General features: G+C 44.1%; 1 protein-coding gene across 2 annotated transcripts in view; it reads right to left on the reverse strand.

Annotated features, from left to right (window-relative positions):
* The window catches only part of HSF2 (heat shock transcription factor 2), a 912,698-nt gene that overhangs the window by 255,504 nt on the left and 636,940 nt on the right, over positions 1–20,254 (reverse strand). For both annotated transcript variants that reach the window (XM_044073756.1, XM_044073761.1), the window contains one exon: positions 4,628–4,733. In XM_044073756.1, coding sequence (XP_043929691.1) covers positions 4,628–4,733 — 106 coding nt within the window. The remainder of the gene's footprint in view (positions 1–4,627; positions 4,734–20,254) is intronic.

Below are 20,254 nucleotides of genomic sequence, written 5' to 3' on the forward strand. Positions count from 1 at the left end.
TGTCCCTGCTCTTGTTGTGGCACTGGCTGAATAGCCCTCATGTCCATGAGAGATGAAACTTGTTTTTGTGTCTCTGCCCATTGATTGTGTGGCAGGTCTGGCATACCTTTTGCCTTTGGAAGGGTGTGAAAGTGGAACCTGTAGCCCTAAGAGGCTATATTTAAGACCCATTTATCCTGGGTGATCATGTGCCAATTTTGTGAAAAAAGTAATAGCTTTCCCCCTAAGTGTGCTGCCAAAAGATAAATGTTTGGCATTGGCAGAGGGAAGTCATTGGGACTGTTTCCTGTACGGCTGTGATTTGCCTTCTCTTCTTTTGGAGGTAGAAACACCCCATTGTTTGGGCCTGTATGAGCCCTGGGACTGTTGTCTGCCTCTAGGGTGTCTGTATCTGCCTCTTTGTGGCCTATCTGACACAGGAAAGGACCAATTCTTAGAAGGCCAGTTCCTGCTAAATCTGGGTGGCTGTACCTGTAAGAAATCCTTTACTGTCTGCATAGATTTAACTTTATCCTCCATTTTCTTCAACACCTCTTATAGGTTCATAGGTAGGTACTAGGCTATCGGCCCTAGGGCACATACAAGCCTAGCCAAAAAATGTACCCTGGCCTTCGCCACCCAAGAAAATTATTTTCCTGTGCCCCTGTCGAGCAGAGCCACAGAAGTGATCCCCAGGGTGAATTTCCCATTTCCCATCCAATCATCAAGATTCTTCTTGAAGAGTGCTAATGAGGAGCTCTGTTTGACATAGATAGGTAGTCTGTTCCAGAGTATGGGAAGTCTCTGGGACATGAATCTATCCCTCCATCATGTTCTGTTTATTGTGGTGACAAGGTTTAGGTCCCTAGAGCATGTAGCTCGGAGGGATTGGGATTTCTTTAAGTGGAGCATGTCCAACAGCTCTGGGTTTGACATAGCTTTGTATGTTAGGCAGAGATCACCCCTGACTAGGCGATATGCGAAGGAGTAAAGCTATAGTTTTTTGAGACGGTCTGCATAGGGCATCTGTTTGAGGCCAGTAATCCTCTTTGTGAGGTATTTCTGTGGTCTTTCCAGTTGTTGTAGATGTCTTGTGAGGTACATACCAAAAGGGGCGTTGTACTCTATAATGAGTCTAATGAGTGATGAGCAGAGAGGAACAATGACCTCTTTTTCTGGGTGAGAATCCTTTTGTGATGAGATAAGCCACGTAGAAGGATTTCCTGACCACTGTGGCGATGTGATTATCAAAGGAGAGACTACTGTCCACCTGTGTCCCAAGGTCTCTTACCACATTTTCGGCATTAAGTAGACTACCAGCTATGTGGTAGTTCATGGGTACAGAGTTTTTACCAAAGGGGATGACAATACACTTTTTGGTATTGAGCTTCAGGCCATGGCTTTGACACCAGGTATCTGTCTCAGTGAGGCCCTTTTGTAGTTTGTCCACATCATTAGGAGTTTCGATTATGGCTCCTAGTCTGCAGTCATCTGCAAACTTTGTTAGCCAAAGACCTTCTCTGCCTTAACACCAAAGTATCATGCTGTAATGGAGCATCCAATAATTTTGCTTTAACATGATCAGGCAGAGTCTGTTCTTTTAACCAAGCATGCCATTTAATGACAGAACCTGTAACAGCGGCCCTGCAAGAGGCCTCCAGTGAATCATAACCACACTGCAAAATACGCTTTTCCCACTTGTTCAGCTGCATGCAATAAATCCTGCATTTCCTTGTTCTCAGAACATTCAAAATTTGTCAACATTTTCGGTTTTAGCAGAGACATTAAGTACTGCTGATATTTAAGCATATGAAACTGACAATTTAAAGCCCTTACAGCCAAGGTAGCAAAAGTGTAAACTTTTTTCCCCCATCTGTCCAGTGCCCTTGAATCTCGATCTGAGGGGACAGGGTTTTTTGCAGTAGCGGCCTTGACCCCTTTGGGTCCCTGAGAAATAGTTTCTGGGTCAGCAGCAGGGTTTTTATATAGAAATTTATGAGACTCTGGAACCCTGTAGTATCTGTCTGGCTTAACAGGTGCAGGAGGTAAAGAGTTGGGAGACAGGCAGGACTTTGAAAATACATCTACAATGTCTAGAACAGGTGGAATAGCAAGAGGTCTCTGATGAGGTAGTAAAAAAAAGTCTCTGAGCCTTTTCTTAGATTCTGAGTAATCTTGGCTCTCCCAGTGGAAATGCTCCCTCATGGTATGCAGGGTTTCCCCAAAGGAGTAATCCTCAGGAGGAGAAGCTGAAGGAATAGATTCTTCAGCATCAAAATCCTCATAGGGAGGAATAGAGTATCCCTGTTCTGAAGAGGAATCAGAGGAAATGGAAACCTGATCAGAGGAATCATATTCAGTGTCTTGCCTAGGCCTCTTATCAGGAGGGGGATGGGAACCCCTGATCAAAGTAATTAGGTCTTCAGCCATTTTGAGCATCTGTTTCTTAGGCATGGAAGTCTGTCCTGGAGAATGCTGTACTTGTTTCCTTGTCTTTAAAACTGTTTTAGTCTTTGTCTTGGATTCTGAAGTTGGCTTGATATAAAGCTGTGTAGGTCTGAAAACACCCTCAGAAGCTGATGCCTGCTCTGCGGCTCCGGACCAAACTGAGGGATTAGTTTCCGAAGGCCCAATAGCTTGAGTATCCAGAGGCCTAGTTTTCTCCACGTGGGAGTCGGAGGCGGCCTGTGGCTCTGAGGTAGCGGGTGTCAGGGGCCGCAAAAGCACCTCACTGAGAACCGGCGACTGGCCTAGAAGAGGCTTCATCGTCGGTTTTGGACCTCGGATGCCTGTCCTTTTCTTTTTTCTTGCACTTTTTATGAACTCCAGTCATCGGCTGTTCCGACGATATTATATAGTTAAACCTTCTGCCAAAGTAATGAAAAGCAAAATCGTACAGACGCTTAATAGTGCGTTGGTTAAATCGAGCACAAAACCGACAACTAGCAACGTCGTGGTCAGGGCCCTAGGCAAGGAATACAGTAAGAATGAAAGTCTTTATGAGGTATTTGCTTCCCACAAGAAATGCAATTGTTAACTTTTTCTGATATCGGTCTGGAACAAGAAAAAAGTTTCCCCAACGGGGTACTTAACTTTATTGAAGACTTCGGATCTGAAATTCAATTTCGAAACTCTCAGGAGTCGGCCGACCGGCACTTGCAAACTGCTTTTGCTTTGGGCACCACACAGCAAGAAAGACTGAAGAAAATGGTGTCGGCTGCATCTTTTATACCCGTGGAGCACTGACGTCAGGGAAGAGGCGAAAGCAACCGACGCCGGACCAGGACTTTGGAATTCAGGCCGACTGCGGGTAGCCTGCCAGCAGGATAACTCAAGTGTAATGACTGCAATAGTGAAACACGATGAACATCTGGCTAGTTCTAAGAAACAAAATTAAGCTAGAAGGCTTTCCTCCAACACAGAAAGGCTTGGGGGCTCAGAAGCCTACAAACAGTCTAGACCACTTACAGGAAAGGCAGGAAACAAGCTTAAAAATGTTGATGTCGATTTTCTAGGTGTGGGTCGAGTTTTAGGCCTTGATGAAGAAGATGGCGTTGGTTTGAAATGCAAGTCTGTAGGCCTGAATACACCCTCAGAAGCCGGTGCACAGCGGCTCCGGACCCATCCAAGGCAGAGACATCCGCAGGTTCCACAGTCGAAGAAGCATCTTGTGGCATACCGGACTCTGAATTGGTCTCAGTAGAGGCCTGCGAATCTGAAGTAGCGGGTATTAGGGGCTGCGAAAGCGCCTTACTGAGTACTCTCGAACTGGCGACTAGCTTAACGGAAGCGTCATCGGCAGTTTTGGACCTATGCGGTCTGTCTCTGTCTTTATCTTTGCATTTTTACAGAATATCGGTAGTCGGATGGCTTACCGAAGCCACTGCTGGATAGTTAAACCGTGTACCAAAATAATCTGCTGCAAAAATAGACAGATGACGAATAGTTCTGGGGTTGAATAAGGTGCAAAACCGACAGCAAGGGACGTCGTGGTCTGGGCCTGAGCATGGAATGCAGTACGAATGAAAATCTTTATGAGATATTTGACTTCTACAGGTAAGACCATTGTTAACTTTTACTGACATCGGTTTAAGAGCAAGAAAAAAGGTTCCCCAATGGGGTACGTAGCTTTTTTGAAAACTTTGGTTCTGAAACTTGGAAACGAAAATTTCAGTAGACGGCCGACCGGCACTTGCGAAATGCTTCTGCTTCGTGCACTGCGCGACAAGAAAGACTGATGTAATGGTGTCGGCTGCATGTTTTATACCCCTGACAACCTGACATCATGGAAGAAGATACAGCATCCAACGCAGGAATCCAAGAATCTGGTATTCAGGCTGGCTGTGGGCTACCTGCAGGCAGATAACCCAAATGCAATGACTGCAACAGTGAAACACGAAGAACATCTAGGTGTATTTTCATGTACCTGCATGTCAGTTTACTAAAGCAGAAGTAAGCAAGTGTGTTAAATTAAAAATATAAATAATTGCAAATAAGGTAAAAAGCAAGTCTATGATCTCAGGGCTGTTAAAATTGTTATCATTAAGCCAAATAATACAAACTGCATGCTTACAAACAGGAATATACTACAGACAGTGTAACTGAGACTATTCATAAAGCTATTTTAAAAATATGATAAAATACATACATCAGTTAGAAGGTCTGGATCCATGCTAAACTGTTTTCCTGAAAGCAGTGCCTGGAAGTCTTCTAAACTACAGTCTATGCTATCTAGATAGTCCATTAGTTCAACCCTGTGAAGAAAAAAATTAAAGTTAAGTCAACTCTAAATACAAGACTACTTGTATTCTTTCATGGTTAAATTAAAACACTAAATAAACTTAATTTACACCAACATTCAATTAAAAACATCAAGAACTTTTGTTTCCTAGAAAAACTAAGCAACATAATGGGACCACCATGTTACTGTCCAAAGCACTCATGAGTAAGTACAATAGTGTTCTACCACACCTTGGCTTACAAGCACATCTCTATTGTACTCTAACATAAACGGTAAATTGGCTACAAATAGTGTACACACACCCCTGTTAAAATGCCAGGTTTTTGTGATATAAAAAAATGAGACCACAATATATAATTTCAAAACTTTTCCCACCTTTAATGTGACCTATAACATGTATAGTTCAATTAAAATACAAACAAATTGTTGGGGAAAAATATAAAAACTAAAAAATGTACAATAAGCTGGTTGCATAAGTGTGCACTATCAGCATGGCACATCTTGACTTGGCAATATTTGCCCACTCTTTCTTGCAAAAGCACTCCAAATCTTTCAGATTGTGAGGGCATCTCTTGTGCACAGCCCTCTTCAGGTCACCCCACAGATTTTCTATTGGATTAAGGTCTGGGCTAAGGCTAGGCCATTCCAAAACTTTAATTTTCTTCTGGTGAAGCCTTTCTTTTGTTGATCTGGATGTATACTTGGGGTCACTGTCATGCTGAAAAGTGAAATTCCTCTTCATTTTCAGCTTTCTAGCAGACACCTGAAGGTTTGGGGCTAAAAGTGACTGGTATTTGGAACTGTTCATAATTCCCTCCACCTTGACTAAAGCCACAGTTCCAGCTGAAGAAAAGCAACCCCAAAGCATGATACTGCCACCACCATGCTTCACCATGGGGATGGTGTTCTTTTGGTGATGTGTTGTTTTTGCGCCAAACGTACCTTTTGGAATTGTGGCCAAAAAGTTCAACCTTGGTCTCATCAGACCAGGACACATTTTCCCACATGCTTTTGGGAAACTGGACGCATTGTTTTGCAAATTTTAGCCGGGCATGGATGTTTTTCTGTCTAAGAAAAGTCTTCCATCTTGCAGCCCTACTCTAGGCCAGACATATGGAGAATATGACAGATTGTTGTCACATGTAGTACACAACCAGTACTTGCCAGGAATTCCTGCAGCTCCTTCAGTGTTGCTTGTAGGGTCTCTTGGCAGCCTTCCTGACCAGTTTTCGTCTTGTCTTTTCATCAATTTTGGAGGGACTTCCAGTTCTTTGCAATGTCACTGTTGTCCCATATTTTCTCCACTTTTTGATGACTGTCTTCACTGTATTCCATAGTATATCCAAATGCTGTGGAATTTTTTTTGTACCCTTCTCCTGACTGATGCCTTTCAACACAGAGATCCCTTTGATGCTTTGTAATCTCTCTGCGAACCATGGCTTCTGCTGTAACAGGCAACTGAGTAAATGGCAGGAAAATCCTACTAGAACAGATTAACTTTATTTGGGGTTAAACACGGTTTCTTTAACTGATGGCAGGTGTGTACCCAAGAAGACTGAATGCTGTAATTAAATCAAAAAATGCTTCAACAAATTATTAGTTTAAGGGTGTGCACACGTACGCAACCAGCTTATTGTACTTTTTTTATAATTTTTTCCCCTAACAGATTTGTTTGTTTTTCAACTGAATTGTACAGGTTATAGGTCACATTAGAGGTGGGAAAAGTTTTGAAATGATTTATTGTGGTCTCATTTTTTTATACCACAAAAACCTGGCTTTTAACAGGGGTGTGTACACTTTTTATATCTACTGTTTTTACTCACCATAACTATGCATCTGTGCTGTCCATTTTCATTCATTCTTCAACAAATGGGTTTGGATCCGATCCTCTGATAACTTGGCCACTTTCTTTAGATTCCAAGATCCAACTTGTGAGGTCCTCCCTTAGCCATAGTGCTCCTGAACACTGCACTACCTTAGATTGACTTTGCTGCTATTATGTAATATCAAAAAAAAAAAAAAAAAAATGGTATCTCAAGATCACTATGACAGAAAAGTGATAGCTGGAAGATCAGGAAGTCAAACAGGAACTATGGTGCCTAGTAATAATTATGTTAGATCTTTCCCAAAAAAATGGATGGGGGAAGGTGGGAAGGAAGTTGAAAAATGAAAATGGACAATACAGATGCATAGTTATGGTGAGTACATAACGTTTATATCTGAGGTTGTCATTTTCATTCATTCCTCAATGAATGGGACAGACTTCCCGGCTACAATTACCTTGAGTGGCCCTGAAGGATGTTATGGAGCACCCGACAAAGTACAGTTGTATACCTACCATAAATGTAGATGTTAGAGTGTATTCACTGTTGCAGTCCTTACAATTGGGTTATCCTGCTGGCAGGCTACCTGCAGTCGGCCCGAGTTCCAAAGTCTAGGTCCGGTGTCAGTTGCTGACGGCTCCTCCCTGACGTCAGTGTGCCAGGGGTATAAAAGATGCAGCCGACACCATTTTCTTCAGTTTTTCTTGCCCCAGATGTCAGGTGCCCCTAAAATGGTAGGCTCACTAATGCCAAAAAGCATGCATACCCAAAAAACAACTTTTCCTTGATCTACAAGCAAATTCACCACAGAGGTTGTAAAGAATAGAGAAGTACAAATAATTCCCAGCAAGGAAAAGGGGGATGGAGGGAGGGTAACCTGGACTGCAACAGTAAATACACTCTAACATCTACATTTATGGTAGGTACACAACTGTACTATGTTCATCGTGTTTCACTGTTGCAGTCATTACAATTGGGTTGAATCCCAAAGCTATGGTTGGGAGGCTGGAGCTAAATAGGATTAGGAGAGGCTATCAGGCCCTGCAGAACTGCAGTGGCAAAGCCTGCCCTGGATTTAGAATAGAGAGGTAAGTGGTAGTGCTTTGTAAAAGTATGCACTGAACTCCAAGTTGCAGTCTCTCAGATGTCTTTGGTTGGTACTCCTCTGAGGAAGGCTGCTGAAGTGGCTGCTGCTCTGGTGGAATGTGGCCTAATGCCCTTAGGCACTGATTTGCCATGCTGTGGATAGCAGAAACGAATGCAGTGGCCTATCCACTTGGAAATAGTCTGCTTTGAGATAGGCTTTCCTTGTGATCCTGCAGCATATGCTACTAGAAGCTGTTCAGTCTTTCTGAAAGCTTTGGTTCTGTCCAAGTAGAAGGGTAGCTGTCTGTGAATGCCCAAAGAATGCAGGAGTCTCTCACCCTTATTCTGTGGGTTCGGGTAGAAGTTAGGCAAGTGGATTGTTTGGTTAAGTGCCACAATGGTCACTACCTTAGGCATAAATGTAGGGTTTGTCCTCAGAGAAACCCTGTCAGGATGGAAAATGATGAAAGGTTCCACAGCCATGAGTGCCTGTAACTCTGAGACTCGTCTAGTGGAGGTTATTGCTAGGAGCAGAGCTGTTTTCCAGGATAAGAATTTTATATCAGCTGCAGAGGCTGGCTCAAAGGGAGGCAGTGTAAGTTTTTCCAAGACATAGTTGAGGTCCCATGCAGGTACTGGCGCTCTCCTTGGGGGTCTTATGTTTTTGGCCCCTCTGAGGTACTGCCTTAGCAATGGATGAGAAAAAAATCGGTGGTTCTGTATTGTAGTGAGCTGAAATGGCAGAGGCATCAATTTTAATGGATGAAAAGGAAAGGCCTTTATCCAGCATCTCAGTTAAGTATTGCAAAATCTGAGGAATATTTGGAACATTCGTGTCAATACCTTGTGCCTGGTTCCAAGCACAGAATCTCTTCCATTTTTCTGCATAAGATTTTCTGTTGCTAGACCTCCTGGCCTCCAAAATAACATCTATAACTGCTTTAGAAAGAAGTGAGTCTTGAATGGCTACATTATTTGCCATGCTGCCAAGTTTAGGGCCCTGAGTTGGCTGTGCAGTATCTGACTGTCTTGTTGAGTCAATAAGTGAGGAATTTGAGGGAGTGTCCAAGCTGGGCATTGGGACAAGCTCTTTAGGATTGGGTACCAGTGCTGGCGGGGCCAGTCTGGGGCAATCAGAATCATTTTTGGCTTCTCTTGTCTGACCTTGAGGAGTACCTTGGGGAGGAGAGGCAGAGGAGGAAAAGCATATACTGTTAGGTTTTTCCATCTGAAAGATACAGCATCCACTTTCCATGCTTGCTTGTGATAAGTCTTTGTGCACAATCTTTGTAGTTGGCAATTGTGAGGGGAGGCAAATAGGTCTATGTCCGGGCACCCCCAGTTCCTTGTTATCATGCTGAAGACTTGTGGCTGCAATTTCTACTCGTGGGGATCCATTAGGTTTCTGCTTAGTTTGTCTGCCAGGCTTGCACCCAGGAATATTATCTCTTGAGAGGGTGCGAGTTTTGATTTCTTTTCATTTACTGTGTACCCTAGGCCTGCTAGCAATGTTTTTACAAACGCCAGATGCTGTAGTAGAGTGTCCTTGTTCTCTGCTTGAATAAGGCAGTCGTCCAAGTAAGGATAAATTTGAATTCCTCTTTGTCTGCAAAAAGCAATTACTGATGGCAGGCACTTTGTGAAGACCCTGGGCGCAGTAGATAAGCCAAAGGGCAGTGCAGAGAATTGGTAATGCATTGAGCCAGCTATAAATCTGAGGTATCTTCTGAATGATTGTCTGATTGGGACATGCAGTTATGCCTCTTTTAGGTGTAAAGTCACAAACCAAGCCTTCTTGCCCAGCATGGGCAGAAGCTGCTGCAGAGTTAACATTTTGAATTTTGGAATGTCCAGGAATGTGTTCAGGATAGACAGGTCCAGTATTGGTCTCCAGGTTTTGTCCTTTCTGGACACCAAGAATAGCCTTGAGTAAAATCCTTGTCCCTGCTCTTGCTGTGGTACTTGCTGAATGGCCCTCATGTCCATGAGGGATGAAACTTGTTTTTGTGCCTCTGCCCATTGATTGCGTGACAGGTCTGGCATACCATTTGGCCATGGCAGGGTATGAAAATGGAACCTGTAGCCCTGGGATACGATATTTAAGACCCATTTGTCTTGAGTGTTCATGTGCCAATTTTGAGCAAAAAGTGCTAGTTTTCCCCCCAAGGGAGCTGCCAGAAGATAAGTGCTTGGTGCTGGCAGGGGAAAGTCATTGAGACTGTTTCCTGTACGGCTGTGATTTTTCTTCTCCACTTTTGGAGGCTGAAGCACCCCATTGTTTAGGCCTGTATGAGCCTTAGGGCTGTGATCTGCCTCTGGGGCATCTGTATCTACCACTTTGTGGTCTGTCTGACACTGGAAAGGACCAATTCTTTGCAGGCCAGTTCCTGCTAAATCTGGGAGGCTGTACCTGTAAAACATCCTTGACTGTTTGCATAGTTTTAGCTTTGTCCTCCATTTTCTTCAAAACCTCTTCTGCTTTAACACCAAACAAGGTATCATGTTGCAATGGAGCATCTAATAAGTTTGCTTTAACATGATCGGGAAGATTCTGTTCTTTTAACCAAGCATGTCTCCTAATGAAAGAACCTGTAACAGCAGCCCTGCAAGAGGCCTCTAGAGAATCAAAACCACATTGCAAAGTATGCTTTCCTACTTGTTCAGCTGCATGCAATAAATCCTACATTTCTTTGTTTTCTGCACATTCTGAATTTGTCAACATTTTTTGTTTAAGCAGTGACATTAGACATTGCTGATATTTAAGCATATGAAATTGACAATTTAAAGCTCTTACAGCCAAGGTAGCAGAAGTTTAAATCTTTTTCCCCCATCTGTCCAGAGCCCTTGAATCCCTATCAGAGGGTATAGGATTTTTTGCAGTGGACGCCTTGACCCCTTTGGGACCCCGAGAGACAGTTTCTGGGTCTGCAGCAGGGTTTTTATAAAGAAATTTATGAGAACCAGGAACCCTATAGTATCTGTCTGGCTTAACAGGTGCTAGAGGCAGAGAGTCAGGAGACAGTCCGGACTCTGAAAATACATCATCTACAATGTCTAAAACAGGAGGAATAGCAAGGGGCCTGTGCTGAGGTAATAAAAGGAAGTCTCTGAGCCTTTTCTTGGATTCTGAGTAATCTTGGCTCTCCCAGTGGAAATGCTCCCTCATAGTATGCAGGGTTTCCCCAAAAGAATAATCCTCAGGAGGAGAGACTGAAGGAATAGATTCTTTAGCAACAGAATACTCATAGGGAGGAAGAGAACATTCCTGGTCAGAAGAGGAATCAGAGGAAATGGAAACCTGATCTGAAGATGCATATTCTATCTCTTGCCTAGGCCTCTTATCAGGTGGGGGATGGGAACCCCATATCAAAGTAATTAGATCTTCGGCCATTTTAAATATCTGTTTTTTAGGCATGGAGGCCTGTGCAGGAGAATGCTGTACTTGTCTCTTTGTCTTTAGAGCTGCTTTAGTCTTTGCCTTTGAAGCTGAAGTTGGTTTTACATATAACTGTGTAGGCCTGAAAACACCCTCAGAAGCTAGTGCCTGCTCAGCGGCTCCAGACCCATCTGAGGGAATAGTATCAGAGTGTCCAATGCCTTGAGTTTCCAGTGGCCTAGTCGGAAGCGGCCTGTGGCTCTGAGGTAGCAGGCGTCAAGGGCTGTGAAAGCGCCTCACTGAGAACCGGCGACAGGCCTAGCAGAAGTCTCGTCGTCTGTTTTGGACCTCAGATGCCTGTCCTTTTCTTTGCGCTTTTTATAAACTCCGGTAGTCGGTTGCTCCGACGGCATTATATAGTTAAATCTTCTGCCAAAATAATGAAATGCAAAATCGTACTGACGCTTAACAGTGCGTTGGTTAAATCTAGCACAAAACCGGCAACTAGCAACGGCGCGGTCAGGGCCTAGGCAAGGAATACAGTAAGAATGAAAATCCTTATGAGGTATTTGCTTCCCACAAGAAATACAATTATTAACTTTTTCTGACATCGGTCTGGAGCAAGAAAAAAAGTTTCCTCAACGGGGTACTTAGCTTTAATGAAGACTTCGGATCTGAAATTCTAATTTGAAAATCTCAGGAGTTGGTCGACCGGTACTTGCGAACTGCTTTTGCTTCGGGCACCTCATGGCAAGAAAGACTGAAGAAAATGGTGTTTGCTGCATCTTTTATACCCCTGGCGCACTGACGTCAGGGAGGAGCAGACAGCAACCGACGCCGGACCTAGACTTTGGAACTCGCGCCGACTGCGGGTAGCCTGCTAGCAGGATAACCTAATAGTGATGACTGCAACAGTGAAACATGATGAACATCTGAATGCTGCTTTGTTCCTGGAGATGATATCCAATTTATTATGAGAAATAAAAGTATGAGCATTAGACCATATGGCAGCTGCACAAATGTCATCAATGGAAGCTCATGCCCAAAAGGCAACTGATGTAGCTACCGACCTTGTTGAATGAGCTTTCTGATTGTCTTGGTATGGTTAGGCTTATCACGGAATAAACAGGATATACAATCTGTAATCCATTTAACTAATGCAGTTTTCAAAACCGACTTTCCCATGTTGTTATTGGAGAAGACAACAAACATTGATCAGTTTTTCTAAATTACTTAGTCTTATGAAGGTAAAAGCGAAGTTGCCTATGGACATTAAGAGACGAAGCGTACAGTTCTCCTTTAGAGGCCACTTCTGGTACAAAAAAGGATTAGTGTGTGGGGTAAACTCTTTCCTTGTGAATGATCAACTACAGTGGTTTACAAGATAGCCTCTGGAGTTCTGATACTAGTCTTGCTGAAGTGATAGCCACCAAAAAGACAATTTTCCAAGACAGAAACTTAAAAGTCTGTTTTAGCCGAAGGCTCAGAGTGTGTGTGTACCAAAGTCTGTAATACCAGAGTCAGATCCCAAGGTGGTGTGGGATCTCAAATTGGAGGTCTAATTACAAATGTACCTTTTAGGAAGGCCTTACATAACTTTGTTGAAGCTAAAGGAAAAGTATTATCTCCAATGTGTTAGTTGGAGATGGCTGCCAGCTGAACTTTAGCGGTGGAAAAAAACTCACCCTAGTTTCAAAAATGGAGGCAAGGAAATCTGAAATAGCTGTGAGTGGAACAGTGAAAGGATCCAAGTCTCTCTGATGAGCCCACAGAAAATCTTTTCCACTTAACATTATAAATCTTCCTAGCTGAAGGTTTGTGTGACAAGAAAAAATTTTGACAAACTAGCGAGGAAATCTCAGAATGTCCAGCCATCACTGGAATTGGAGAAACCATGCAATCAATTTGAGGCCTGTAATGTCTGGGTTAGTCATGCCTGAGGGGTGTGACAGGAGACCTGAAGTGGGATCCAGTGTCCAAGGTGGACATAGGAAGTGAGACCACAGGAAGAGGAACCACACATGTCAAACCCAGTAAGGAGCAATGAGGATTACTTTGCTCTTCAACCAATCCGTTTTCTGAAGGAATCTGGATACAACAGGCAGGGGAGGGTAAGCATATAAAGGAGACTAGAGGGCCAAACATGGACTAGAGCATCTCTCGTGACTGTTCCGGAGTGGGAATTAGGGTTAAGAACCTACTGCATTTACTGCTGATGGAAGAGGCAAATAGGTCACAGCACAGGTGACACCATTTGAGGAAGATATTTGACAGTGACCGACAGAGACCACTTGTGAGGTGTGAGGATAGTCCTGCTGAGCTTGTCCACTCAAATGTTGGATTCCCCCGGTATGTGCATCGCTACCAAAAAGCGATTGGAGGAGATTACCCATTGCCAAATGCTCAATGCTTCTCAGCACAAGGGGTAGGATCTGGTTCTCAACACCAAAAAGCAGTTGTGGATTCAGTTAAACTAGTGGTTTCTAAGTCCAAAATCATATAGAAACAAAAAACACTAAGTAAACACGCCAAGCACATACAGTACCAAAATTCCAATTATTCAACTTGTTGAACAAATGGGATTTTGGTAATGTAAGTGCTTGGCATGTTTACTTAGTGGTTTCTATTTCAACAGGATCTGGTTCTCCCCCATCTGTTGATGTACCAGCCTACTGACATGTTGCCTGTCTGAAAAGCAACTGTTCCTATTGGAAGAGAGCTCTGAAGGGCCTGCAACGCTAAAAGCACCGCTCTCATCTCTAGCACATTTATATGCAAGTTGGTCTCTTCTTGGGACCATTTGCCTTGAACTGTCCATCTTAAGTAATGCCCCTCCTAACCCAACTGGGTGGATGGCATAATGGTTAAGGTGTTTACCTTGCAAACACAAGGTACAGGGTTTGATTCTCACATGGGGTAATTGGCTAGGCTTAAAATGGCCCACAGCGGCAGTTAGCCTAGTACTAATCTATAATCTATGTGGCATTTGGGGAAGGAAGGATAAATGGACACCCTTGAAAAATCTCTTCGGAGTGTATCCACCACAAAGTACAGTTGTGTACACTTACCAAAAATGTAGATGTTCGAGTGTATTCACTGTTGCAGTCATCACATTTGGGGTTATCTGCTTGCAGTAGCCCTCAGTCGGCCTGATTATCAAAGTCTTGGGTCCTGCGTCGGATGCTGTCTCATCTTCCATGACGTCAGGTAGTCAGGGGTATAAAGCATGCAGCCGATGCAATTACATCAGTTTTTCTTGCCCCAGATGTCAGGTGCCCCCATAAAGGGAAGCAATTCTATACAAGGTTACACCTCCAACAAAAGCGCAAATACACCAAAAAGCTTTAAGCTTAGCAAGCAAGAATAGAGGTATAGTCAATAGAAGTCAGGGGGCTGGAGGGAGGGTAACCACGACTGCAACAGTGAATACACTCTAACATCTACATTTATGGCAAGTGTACACAGCTGTACTATGTTCTTCGTGTTTCACTGTTGCAGTCATCACATTTGGGTACATTCCCAAAGCTAAGGATGGGAAGTGGTAATTAGATAGCATTAGGGCCAGCTATACAGCCCTGCAAGACTGCAGTGGCAAAGCCAGCTCTGGATTTAGATAAAATTGGCAAGTGGTAATGCTTGGTGAAGGTACATACAAAACTCCAGGTAGCAGCTTCTAGGACATCCTTGGTAGGGACACCTCTGAGAAATGATGTAGAGGTAGATGCAGCCCTGGCTGAATGTGGTCTTATCCCCTGTGGGGTAGGTTTTCCATGGTGCTTATAGAAAAAATGAATGCAGTGGCCTATCCACTTAGAAATGGTTTGCTTTGAAATGGCCTTCCCTCTGCCCCAGCAGCTGTTCAGATTTCCGGAGAGGTTTAGTCCTGTCCAAGTAAAATATAAGTTGTCTGTGCACATCCCAAGGAGTGCAGTATTCGTTCCCCTTTCTTCTGTGGATTAGAAAAGAAGGTTGGCAAATGAATGGACTGATTAAGGGCCACAATGGATACCACCCTGAGCATGAAGGAGGGATTGGTCCTGAGGGATACCCTCTCTGCGTGAAAGATGATGAAAGGCTCCACTGCCATGAGAGCCTGTAATTCAGACACCCTTCTTGCTGAAGTGATGGCTAGAAGGAAGGCTGTTTTCCAAGAAAGGAATTTCAACTCTACATTTCCAGATGGCTCAAAGGGAGGTAAAGTGAGCTTTTCCAGTACAAAGTTAAGGTCCCAGGCTGGAGTAGGGGCTCTCCTGGATGGCCTTAAGTTTTTGGCCCCTCTGAAGAACTGCTTCAGCAGTGGATGAGAGAAGAGGGGTGGGTCTGTATTGTAATGAGCTGAAATGGCTGAATTTTGATGGAGGAAAAGGAAAGGCCCTTGTGAAGCATCTCAGTTAACTATTGAAGAATCTGAGGTAAATTGGGCGCTGCTGTGCCCATCCTCTGAGTTTGGCTAGAGGAACAGAATCTTTTCCATTTTTCAGCATAAGATTTTCTAGAACTAGGCCTCCTTGCCTCCAAAATGACATCCATCACTTGCTTACTGAGGGGTGGTAACAGACAGATCAGGTAATTAGCCAAGCTGCTGTGGGTGCAGAATTGGACCCTCCTGCTGGGACAGCAGGGCAGAAGTCTGAGGCAGGTGCCATGGTGCCAGCAGTGACCCACTACGCAAGAGGGGGTACCAGTGTTGGCGTGGCCAGTCTGGTGCAATCAGTATTGTCCCTGGTTTGTCCTGTTTGATCTTTAGTAGTACCTTCGAGAGGAGAGGCAGAGGGGGAAAGGCATAAACTGATAGGTTTTTCCAGGTGAAGGACCAGGCATCCACTTTCCAAGTTTGTTTGTGGGGAGTCCTTGTGCAGAATTTGTCCAATTGGTAGTTCTAGGGGGAGGCAAACAGGTCCATCTATGGGCTCCCCCCATTTGTTTCTCAACATATTGAATATCTTTGGTTCCAGTTTCCACTTGTGTGGGTCCATGAGATTTCTGCTTAGGTCGTCTGCCAGTGCATTTAGCTTTCCTGGCAGGAATAGAGTCCGTAGGTGCACTTGGCAGCTCAATGCTATGTTCCACACAGCCATGGCTAGTCTGCAAAAAGGATATGAGTGGGTTCCTCCCTGCTTGTTTATGTATCATATAACAGTGGTGTTGTCCGTCTTTACCAATAACTGTCCTGGAAGAATGTGGTCCTTGAAGGCTGTCAGAGCATTCTGTGCAGCTAACATTTCTTTTTGATTGATATGCAGGTGCATTTAACTTGGGTTTCATTTGCCCTGAATGCACTTCCCTGCCAAGTGAGCCCCCCCATGCACAGTTTGATGCGTCTGTTGTTAGGGTTTGTGCGGCAGGGGGTAGAGTGAATGGCAGTCCCTTGTTTTGGTGGCAGGCCTCTGCCCACCAAAGGAACTCTATCTGTAGACAAGGTATGATAGGAACTATTAATTCTAGATCCTGAGAATGCTGACACCATAGGCTTTTTAGATACCATTGTAGTTTCCTCATATGCAGTCTTGCATATGGAATTAGTAGAATGCATGAGGCCACGAACCCCAGGGCTTGCAGTATTTTCCTTGCAGACAGCTGGGTCTTTGTGGCCAGTCGTTTGAAGTAGGCTGTCAAATGAACTGGACTTGTTTCTCTGGCGTAAGGTAGGCCATCTGGGAAGTTGTATTCAAGCTTGCTCCGAGGAATACAATTTGTTGGCAGAGAACAAGATGTGATTTATTTTCATTTATGGCGTACACCAGAGAAGTTAACAATTTCCTTACAAATGCCAGATGATTTAATAGTATATCCTGGCTTTCTGCCTGAATTAGACAATCGTCCAGGTATGGGTATATTTGAATATTTCTTTGCCTGCAAAATGCAATGACTGGAGCTAGGCACTTTGTGAATACCTGGACGCAGTAGATAAACCACAGGGCAGTGCAGAGAACTGATAGTGCACGTAGCCTGCTTTGAAGCATAGGTATGTTCTGCAAGATTCCCTTATTGGGATGTGCAGGAAGGCTTCCTTTAAATCCAGTGTTGCCAACCAGGCATCTTTGCCTAGCATAGGAAGCAGCTGATGAAGAGTTAGCATCTTGCATTTTGGGATTACCAAAAAGGTGTTTAGGATAGACAGGTCCAGAATAGGATGCCAAGAATTGTCTTTTCTGGGTACCAGAAAAAGTCTTGAGTAGAAACCTTGACCCCATTCTTCTTTTGGGGCATGCTGAATAGCCCTGATGCTTAAAAGAGAGAGAACTTGCTTTTGAGCCTCTGCCCACTAACTTGGGGGTAGATCTGGCCAACCGTTTGGGGTTGGTAAGGAGTGGAAATGCAATCTGTATCCTTGGGAAACTATATTTAAAACCCATTTGTCCTGGGTAATGAATCCCAATTTTTTGCCTGTAGGGCAATCTTTCCCCCTAAAGGAACAGTCAGTTGTGCAAGGCTAGGAAGGTTTAAAGTTAAGTCATTGAGACAGTTGACTATGGGGGGGGGGTTCTTACTACTTCCTGTTTTGGAAGTGGGAGCCCCCCACTGCTTAGTCCTGTGAATACCTTGGGAATGAAGCCTGGGCGTTCTGCTGGTTCTGGGTTTGGACAGAAGGCCTGGAAGAGGCAGGAAAGGACCAATTACTAGAGGGCGAATGCCTACTGAAGCTGGAAGGTTGTATTGAGGGAAATCTTTAACAGTTTGCATAGATTTAGCTTTTTCCTCCATCTTTTTAAGTACTTCTACTTTTTTGCCAAACAGGTGGTCTTGGTTTAAGGGAGCATCCAGCAATTTAGCTTTAACATGAACTGGCAAAGATTTCTCCTTACGCCAAGCATGCTTTCCAAGTACAGACCCCGTGACTGCAGCCCTGCAAGATGCCTCTACAGAATCAAAACCACATTGCAAAGTATGTTTTCCAACTTGTTCAGCAGAATGCATTAAATCCTGTAAATCTTTATTTTCAGCACAGTCAGGAATCAACATCATTTTCTGTTTAAGCAATCCAATAATATGCTGCCGATACTTTAACATATGAAACTGGCAGTTTAAGGCCCTAATGGCCAAGGCTGCAGAAGTGTATACCTTCTTACCCAATCTATCCAGCGCCCTGGAATCTCTATCAGAGGGGGTAGGATTTTTGGCAGTAGTAGCCTTAATGCCTTTGGGTCACTGTGAAATAAGTCTCAGGATCCGCAGTAAGATTTTTAAAGAGGAACTTGTGAGAGCCAGGAACCCTGTAATATCTATCAGGTTTTCTGGGAGCAGGAGGTAGAGTCAGGGGCCAAGCTAGATTCCGAGAAGGCATCATCAACAATGTCCAGTACAGGAGGGATGGCCAAAGGCCTGTGTTGGGGCAGGAGTCAGAAATCCCTAAGCCTCTTTTTAGAGTCAGAGAAATCCTGGCTCTCCCAGCGAAAATGCTGAGTATGTAAGGTTTCACCAAAAGAGAAACCCTTTGGGGGGAAGCAGAGGGAATGGAGTCCACTGCATCAGAATCCTCATAGGTAGATAATGCTAAATCCTGTCCATCAGGGGAAAAAGAAATGTCAGAGTCCTGATCAGAAGAATCAGAAGGAAAATCAGTCCTAGGTCTCTTAGAGGGGGAAGGGTGGCTTTCCCTGATTAGAGTAATAAGGTCTTCAGCCATTCTTATAACTTGTTTTTTAGGTATAGGGGGCTGAACATGCGATCTGGGTGTTGGTTTTCTATGCATGGATTGAGTTTTAGGCCTCGAGGAGGAAGATGGCGTCGGTTTAATATGCAAGTCAGTAGACCTGAATACACTCTCAGAAGCCGGTGCCTGCACAGTGACTCCAGAGACATCCGCAGGTTTCACAGTCAAAGAAGCATCTCGCGGCATACTGGACTCCGAATGGGTCTCAGTAGAGGCCTGCGAATCTGAAGTAGTGGGTATCAGGGGCTGCGAAAGCACCTCACCGAGTACCGGCAAAACTGGCGACTAGCTTAGGACAAGCGTCGTTGGCAGCTTTGGACCTACGCGGTCCGTCTCTGTCTTTATCTTTGCATTTTTTTGGAATGTCGGCAGTCGGGTGGCTTACCTAAGCCATTTCTGCAAGTGAACAGAGTACCAAAATAATTAGAAGCATAAATAAACAGAAGACGAACAGTTTGAGGTTTGAACAAGGCACAAAACCGACAGCGAGGTAAGTTGTGGTCTGGGCCTAAGCAAGGAACGCAGTACGAATGAAAATCTTTATGACGTATTTGCTTTCCACAAGAAATACAATTGTTAACTTTTACTGACATTGGTTTAGAGCAAGAAAAAGGTTCCCCAATGGGGTACTCAGCTTAGTTGAAGACTTCGGTTCTGAAACTCAAAAACGAAAATTTCAGGAGTCGGCTGACCAGCACTTGCAAACTGCTTCGGGCACCGCATGGCAAAAAAGACTGATGTAATGGCATCAGCTGCATGCTTTATACCCCTGACTACCTGACGTCATGGGAGATGAGACAGCAACCAACGCAGTACCCAAGATTTTGATAATCAGGCCAACTGAGGGCTACACTGCAAGCAGATAACCCCAAATGTGATGACTGCAACAGTGAAACATGGAGAACATCGGGGATTTTCTGCAAACCTGAGATAATTTTATTGGATGTCACAGAGATTGTCGATAAGACCGTTGCACTGCTAAAGTCCATTGAAGAATTCTCATATGGAGACAAGCAGTAGGTATTGCAGCAGCCATCAACCCTAGGGCTTTGAGTACTATTCATGCTGTGGGAGAAGAATGAGAAAGAACTTAAGAACTTGGCTGACGTGCAATCTCAAAGTATGAATTCTGTTTGAGACAGAAGAGCTAAACAAATGACTGTGTTTAGACGAGTCCCTATAAACTCCAAGACTTGAACTGGTTGAAGTTGTGACTTTGCCAGATTTATCATAATTCCCAGAGACTGAGATAATCTCTGGCCCTTTCCAGAAGATGCCTGGTCAGTGCGGTAAGGAGCCAGTCATCTAGATAAGGAAACACATTGAATGTGAATAGTGTTAAATGAGCTGCTACCACCGCCATGCATTTGCTGACCACCCTGGGGGCTGTGGTGACACCGAAGTGCAGGCTTCTGACCTTGTAATGGCTGGCTCCCAGCCGGAAGCATAGATATCTTCGAGAGTGGCTCTTCATTTTGATATCATAGTACACATCTTGGAAGATCTAGACAGCACATCCAGTTGTCCTTCTGAAGGAGAAGCAGAATGGACTGAACCATGACCATCCGTAATTTGGAATTCTTTACAAACCGGTT

The sequence above is a fragment of the Protopterus annectens genome, chromosome 1.part1, assembly GCF_019279795.1.
Source record: "Protopterus annectens isolate FY-2018-M chromosome 1.part1, PAN1.0, whole genome shotgun sequence".
NCBI classification, from domain to species: domain Eukaryota; kingdom Metazoa; phylum Chordata; order Ceratodontiformes; family Protopteridae; genus Protopterus; species Protopterus annectens.